Below are 7,931 nucleotides of genomic sequence, written 5' to 3'. Positions count from 1 at the left end.
GGGGGGGGGGGGGGGGGGGGGGGGGGGGGGGAGAGAATATAAGAGAAAAGGAAGTGATAAATAATTAATTAATTAAGTTTATACCTTAAATTAAAATAACTCTTATAAACTTCCATTTCCAATATTGAAAAAATAAATAAATTACTTAATGGTATTTGATTGAAAAAATAGGAGTAGTAATTAAGAAATTTATGTAAAAAACCTTTTCAAATTATTTCAATTACAACGTACTCACAGTTTACTTAATATACTTTTCTTTTTTACGATTACGATGATTCATCGAAATGAAACGTCTACTAGTAATTTTACACAAACAAATCAAGAATTTGGAGCTTATAAATTCTTATCTTAGGTTAATATACAATAATAAATAAGTTCATAAAATATTTCCTAAATATGTCTAGATGCACTACAACTTCCATTCACATTTTACGTGAAAATGCTAACATGATTCCAAATCAATCGTACGTAATATATACTTTATATAAAACTATAATATAAATTAGAATTATGGAAAATGACATTTATGTAAGAAAAATTCCATACGTTCTATGCTATATTATATCATACACAAAAAATGTAAAAACAAATAAAATCGTGTTTAGTAACTTGCAAAAGTATTTACAACAAAAATTGTCAAGTCAAATATTTTATGTGCATATATAAGTAGTATTGGTATAATCTATTAGAGAGTGTTTTATTTTTAATATAGATTTTTTTTTTGCTCGAATTTGAATTTAGTCGGTTTTCAAAGCAAGGAAGAAATTATATACATCCTACGTTGGATTTGTTGAACCCACAATCCATGTTAGACAAAACCATGAGACTACTATTACAAGAATCATCATTGCGTGAGTAGAGATGAATTTAAGATTTAAAATTATGCCCCCAAGTAATATTAAGTTTTTGAAGAAAACTCTTTTTTTATATGTGTTTAAGATTAGGAATCAAATTTTACTAAGCTAGTTTCATTACTTATATATTTAATAAATTTCTCGATATAAATACCTAAAACATAAAAATTATCGAGTTTTCAAAAAATCCGCACCCATCTCCCTAGATTCCTAAGCTTTAGTACTATGAAATGTCTATGAAATGTGTTTAAACTTTAAAGTACTGTTTTGTAATCTAAGAGAAAAAGAAAGTAAAAAAAAAAACTTGTAAGCTATATTCGAAAACCAAGAGAAAGTTTTTTTGTTTTTTTTTTTATAAAATAAAAACTTAATTCTGTACTTTTAATTTACACGTATTTGTAATGCTAATAATAGTGGATCCATAATTTTTATATGTGAAACTTAGAATATAAACAATTAAATTCACCAAAAGCTAAAGAAATGCAAAATCTCTTTATGTATAAATCTAAAATTAATCAATATATTTTCTGAAGAAGTTTGAATAAATCCATTACGATCCCACCCAATTTAGCCTAACATTCAAATATAATAATATCTCGTACACGTTACATAACACGATTAAGATGTACTAATGAAATTGAATTCTTTATGGGAAATTAAATTACTATGTGTCACAAGATATACATGTATACAATTTTCAATATTTTTTAATAAATCATTTAATATAGCAATAAAAGTGGTTAAAAATATTAAATATGATATTTTTAAATTCGTTGAATTGATAGCCACTAAAATTTATAACTCTGTCGTTGAGCTTATAGGAGCAAAAAGAAACTAGAGGCAGGATGCTTCCTTTTTTTTTTCTTTTCATAATCATGAAATAGTAAATACCGCTCCAATGTAATAACTTATAAATTAAATAAAAAGATAAATTGTATTAGACAAACTCCATTGTGACGAGCTCAATCAAGAATCATACAAAGAATTTCAAACATGATTTTATTTTTTGGTAATTCATTCGATGTTCAATATCCATATGAAGTCCCAACTAAATTTAGATTTCTGTCTGAAAGTTCCACATTGTAGGGTAAAGTACTTCCTAACAAAGGCTGCTCCATCCCAAGAAGACTCAAACCTGAGACCTCTGGTTAAAAATAAAGAAGTACTTACCACTCCACCACAATCCAAAACTTTTCAGTAAGAGATTTCCAACTCAACCAACTCGATTATTCGAGTGATGCTCTCTACTCAAACTCTGGTTAAAAATGAAGGAATACTTATCATTCCATCATAATTCAAAGCTTTTTAGTAAGAGATTTCCTACTCAATCAACTTGGTTATTTGAGTGATGCTCCCCACTCAACCTTTAGTTAAGAATGAAAGAAAGTACTTACCACTCTTCCACATATTCAAAACTTTTCAGTAAGAGATTCCTTACTCAACCAATTCGATTATTCGAGTGATGCTCCCAATTATTGTTTCATACAAAAATTAATAAAAGGGCAAGAAGTAGCAACAACCACAAAAAATCAAAAAAAGTCCTCAATGTGCTCCATTTATTTCTCCAACTACACACTATTCCATATTTCAAATTTTATTAATTTCCTTCCATACCAACTTTAATAATTTGAAATTTAAACAGAATGTTTATTCATTATTCATAGCAACAACTCCAGAAGGCCAACTGGCCTACATCACTTTGAAAAAAAGGGTAGAAAAAGTAAGGACTATTATGTCATTTCAATGTTCATGTTAGGTACATAGAGTTAATAAATAAAGAAATAAAGGACTCTGCGTGAAAAAAAAAGGAATAAAGAAGAAATAATGGGTCAAAGACATGGTAGAGTTCTCGAGAAAGCACCACAAAAAAATGTGATACCAATGGACGTTTATTTCGTCTTTTAATTAAAAATTTTGATTACGAACTTTAGATATTTAAAAAAATCTAAGTTGAGATTTAAGAGGATTACTCCGAATAAGCCTTATCGATTCAAATTTAAATTAATCAAACTCTAATACTAACAGTTATCGTCTGATTAAACATATCAATAATCACCAGATTCATATGAGCTATTGAAGAATAAGCAATGATTAATCTTATAAATACTGAATATAAAATGAAAAATAAAAAAATCTCAAGAAAGCTAAAAGAAAAGCTCAAGAACGAATGAGCTAGATCAATGTAAATACAGATTAATCGGGCTCTAATTTGAATATCAAACACCAAATATAAAAAAGAAAAGAATTCTCGAGAAAGCAAAAAAAACTCTTCCACAAATGAGCTTAGTTGATTTGAATTTGAAATAATCGATCTCTAATATAAATCTATTAAATATAACTTTTCGTTTTTAAAAAAAAATGATCTTGAGAAGCCAAAAACTCCCACATGGAATTTGCCATATCCATATGAAATTTTAATAAATAGAACTCTAATATAAATATCGAACGTCAAATAAAAAAATTCTCCGAAAAGCCAAAGAAAACTCACCCACCCACCCCTAAAAATCCATTAATTATATTTTCACCCCTGATTTTTCCTCTCTCCATACCAATTTCCCACTTCCCAAGAAAATCAAAATTCACAAAACCCTAGAAATAATAAAAGGAAAAAAGAAAAAAAAAACAAAGAAGGAGAGAGAGTCTCTCTCTTTCTTTCTCTCTATTTTTTCTTTCAACCAAACAGACCACAAACAGTAGAGAGAGAAACTGAGATATCTAGAGAGAGAAAGTGTGAAGCTTTTGCAGATAAGAATTCTCATCTGTTCTTCCATGGCTTTAACGTTTCATATTTTTCCCTAATTCTCTCTTCAGATCTTAAAAAAAAAAGCAAAAACAAAAAAAAAACTTTTTTTGAATCATCGATCATGCGGAGAGGTAGAGCAGCCGCGGCGGCGAGACAAGTTCCGGCGACGGAAGTTCCGGTACCGGCACCGGTGGCCGGAGAACTCAACGGATCTGGAGGATCTAAGGAGATAAGGTTCCGTGGAGTTCGGAAGAGACCATGGGGAAAATTTGCAGCAGAGATTAGAGATCCATGGAAGAAAACTAGGGTTTGGTTGGGTACTTTTGATTCTGCTGAAGATGCTGCTCGTGCTTATGATACAGCAGCTCGTACACTTCGTGGACCTAAAGCTAAAACTAACTTCCCTTTACCTTCTTCTCATCATCTACCTCCTTATCCTCACCATCATCAGTTCAATCAAAGCATCAACCCTAACGATCCCTTTGTTGATTCCCGGTTATACTCTCAGGACCACCCGATAGTTTCTCAGAGACCTACTTCTAGCAGCATGAGTAGTACGGTGGAGTCTTTCAGTGGACCACGGCCGCCGCCCCGGCAGCAGACGGCAGCTTCCGTGCCTTCCAGAAAGTATCCCCGGTCGCCGCCTGTTGTCCCGGACGATTGCCATAGCGACTGTGACTCGTCGTCTTCTGTCGTTGAAGACGGTGAATGTGATAACGACAACATCGCTTCTTCCTCTTTCAGAAAGCCGTTGCCTTTCGATCTAAACTTACCGGCGCCGATGGATGACTTCGGCGCCGACGCATATGCTGATGATCTTCACTGCACAGCACTATGTCTTTGACGAAATGATGGTTTGTGACCCACCTGTCATTTGATACCATTGGCTTACCTAGTTTTTTTTTTTCTTTTTTTGGGTGACCGGAAAAAAAAAGCAAAAAAAAGAGAATGGAACCATAGAAGATAAGCTAAACTATGTCTGCTATGAGTCAATCTGTTGTTGTAAGAGTATTCACTTGTTTAATTTAATTCTCATATTTTATATCATGGGATTTCTTGATAGGTGGATGGATCAGTGTATGTCAAATTTGATCTGATTGTGTATCTTAAAACTATATGTGAGTTCTCAGCTGAAGGTGCCCCTTTGTTGTTCGAATATATATTGACATGGAAGATTAGAGGGTAATTTGTGTTCTTCTTTTGCTGGTATCATGTGTGTATGATGTTATCTTCTGCCCTTTCAGTCTATGTAACAATTGAGACTTCATGTGATCATATATCAGTTGAGAAGTATTCGTTTTGCGTTTCTTCGAATAATACTTGCTTGTTTTTCTGTATGAATTTATTTTCATTGCTTTGGAACACTTAATGTTACTTTTTGAGTTGAACTTTTCTTTTGCTTATATTGTGATTGAAACTGGGTATTACTAAATACCAGTTTTGCTGCTATTTGTCTGAGTATTTGACTCGTAATGATAATCATTTAGTTTCGCCTGAGAGCGTCTGTGTGAATGTAAGCAGTGGTGCTGTAGTAGGTGGGATGAAGAGATCATATATCAATTACAATTTGAAACTTGAGTACTGTGGACTTGAATTTTTTTTAGTGTTTGCCTTGTGTAGTATTTTGTCTTGGTTTCTCACTCATGTTATTTTCTTGAACCAAGGGTTTGTCGGAAACAACCTCTCTACCTGCCTCTTGGCTCCCTAGGTGGGTGTAAGGTCTCTGTACTTAACTACCTCCCCTAGACACCACTTGTGGGACTTCAGTGGGGATGTTGTTATTATAGTTTTGTATGAATATGAATGCTGTAGTGCTTCTTTTACCTGTAGATGTGATCTTTTGATATGAGCATTAGAAGTTGCAAGTAATCTGGATGTAGGATTCTAGTTAGTGTTCAGCTTTTTTAATGTATTCAACTTGCATGCAATGTTTATTGGTGTATCCATTTTGCATTATATTCTGGCACATAAGATTTTTTCTGGTGCATGGTTTTACGTAGTAGTTACATTTTCATAGAGCCTGCTTGGATTATTTCTGATCGTGTCATTTATATGTGGTTTAGGAGATCCTTATTTTGTTAAGTTGATATCTGTAGTTGCCTTAATATGTTTCTTATTTTAGGTCTCATTAATGCAGCTACTCGCGAAATATTGATGTACTTGTACATAAGAGTGCTGTCTAGCATGCTATTCAATGGGATATCATTCTAATAGATATTCCTTCCTCCTATTATGTCCTGCATCTTGTTATCTCCTTTTGTGTGTCATTCTTGAATTGCTTTCATGTCATTAACTTTTGATTTCCCCATTTAATAAGCTTAGTTGCCTTAATATTGTTCTTATAATTGTCACGAATGCAGCTACTCGTGATATATGTGTTTCTACGAGAATGTTATATGGCATGTCATGCAATGGCTTAACGTTGACATTGTAAGGGATTATCGCTCAAGAAGTTATTTAAATTTTGTTTCTTGCTTATATCCTGTGACTTATTAGTTGTTACCTATTCTGGTGTATGTATTTGTAGAACTTTAGGATTTAAGTGTTTCTGTGAACAGATTTATACACCACCAATAATGTGATGGAGCCTTTGTGTTCCTACTTTTCCCACATTTTCATGCATTTGCAGCTTTTGTTGTTTTTGTTTCCATATTGATGGACTAGTTTGAATAAGCATATGCTTGCTTTTACCTAAACATACCAGTCAGTTCCATGTTTGAGTTTAGTATTGGCTACATCAGTAGGCCAATTACATAGTTTTTGACAGGCTCCGATTGACCTAAAATTTGGTGGATCCTTTGGAAACGATCTAGTGATCAATACTCACCACGACTAATATCGTTTATTTTGATGTTTTGGGGTGGATAGCGATTAATATATTGTCAGCCAAATGCTCCCGTTACCATGAATGATTTTAGATTTTTGAACTCGAGACTTTTAGTTAAGGTTCGAGGGATTATATCAATCTCTACTATTAATGACATTTGGTGGTTGTTTGCATCGTTTTGCTCCAATTTGGTACTATGTATTTTTGTTGGGCTCTGATTTATTTGGTCCATTAGAAAGAGAGGAGCTTCCAATAAGGATTTCTTTTTTTATTTTCAAGACTCGGGTGATGTCTGATTAAGAGTGAAAAGATTCTATCCATCCACTACGATCCTTGTAGGTCTCAAAACGTTAACTAACGTTTGAGCAAATATAAGTAACAATTTCGTAGAAGTAGCACTCACTTGTTACTTTTTTGGCTTGTTTTTAAATAATAGCCATTATTATAGAAGTTCAAATCTTGCGTGTGAATCTCCTCTAATCCATTGAGTAAGAGTTAAGTGTTCACTTATGTACAACTCACTTTTCACTTTTCAGCCTTATCTTTAAAAAATAGCCACTATTAAAAGTAGCTATTTATCAATTTTGGTTAAGATTAACTAACTTCAATTATAGTACAATAAAACTAACAGAGCATTATAACAAAGGGTCGTTTGGTACGAGGATGAGATAAACAAAGTTATCTCATGAATATCGATATCCTATTGAGATTAGGTATCCCATTATTATAATATAAATGGTGGGATGAATTATACTGAGACTAACTAAATAACTAATACCTCTAACCACACGTAAGATAAAATAGTTCTATATTTCGTTTTAGGATTATTATCCCTTATCTCTCGTAACAAACATAATAATCTTAAACAAGTCCAAGGGGTGTGTGGGGTGGAAGGAGAATACTTATGACTTTTGCAAGCTTTGTGGCTATTTATGCAACTATATATCAAACAAACTCTTTTTTTCTTTTTCTTTTTTTAAAAAATGTTTAGATGAATTTTCTTATTTGTTTACTTAGTTGACATATGCAATTGACATTGTCCAAAGTATTAGTTAAATTGAAATGATCTGAGCCGTCCAATGACATCTTTGCTGTAAACATATCATTTGGGGAAATAGAGATGTCATTTTTTTTTTAATTCCTAGTAATATTTATTTATTTTGTCTAATTTTATTTTTCAATTTAGTGGATCAAGAGATAAAAACAACCTTTGCTTATCTGTACAAATTAAAGGTTGATTAATTTTTATTCATTGACCCCAATAGTTTTATACCAAGTGTTAACAAAATTATTGACCATCACTTTCCATACAAAATATTTTTATTAATCCCTTGAATATCATCAATTTCTTGCTTAACAAATGTACATAAGAATACAGTTTTTCCCTACTTTTCCTCTTATTTTTTCTTGGTAAATGCATCTTTAAAGATATGAAGTCGACGTAAATAATAATAATAATATATTTAATATAATCTCATAAATTAATTATAATAAAAATAAGATATAC

General features: G+C 32.1%; 1 protein-coding gene across 1 annotated transcript; it reads left to right on the top strand.

The window, feature by feature from the left end:
* The first annotated feature begins 3,326 nt into the window (after nucleotides 1-3,326).
* LOC102602477 (ethylene-responsive transcription factor 3) lies at nucleotides 3,327-4,770 on the top strand. The gene has a single exon (XM_006346133.2). The coding sequence runs from the start codon at nucleotides 3,719-3,721 to the stop codon at nucleotides 4,439-4,441; it is 723 nt and encodes a 240-aa protein (XP_006346195.1). The 5' UTR covers nucleotides 3,327-3,718; the 3' UTR covers nucleotides 4,442-4,770.
* The last annotated feature ends 3,161 nt before the right edge of the window (nucleotides 4,771-7,931 follow it).

The sequence above is a fragment of the Solanum tuberosum genome, unplaced genomic scaffold, assembly GCF_000226075.1.
Source record: "Solanum tuberosum cultivar DM 1-3 516 R44 unplaced genomic scaffold, SolTub_3.0 scf00076, whole genome shotgun sequence".
Taxonomy (NCBI): domain Eukaryota; kingdom Viridiplantae; phylum Streptophyta; class Magnoliopsida; order Solanales; family Solanaceae; genus Solanum; species Solanum tuberosum.
Note: the sequence above shows the minus strand (reverse complement) of the source record. Positions and strands in the feature narration are given on the sequence as shown.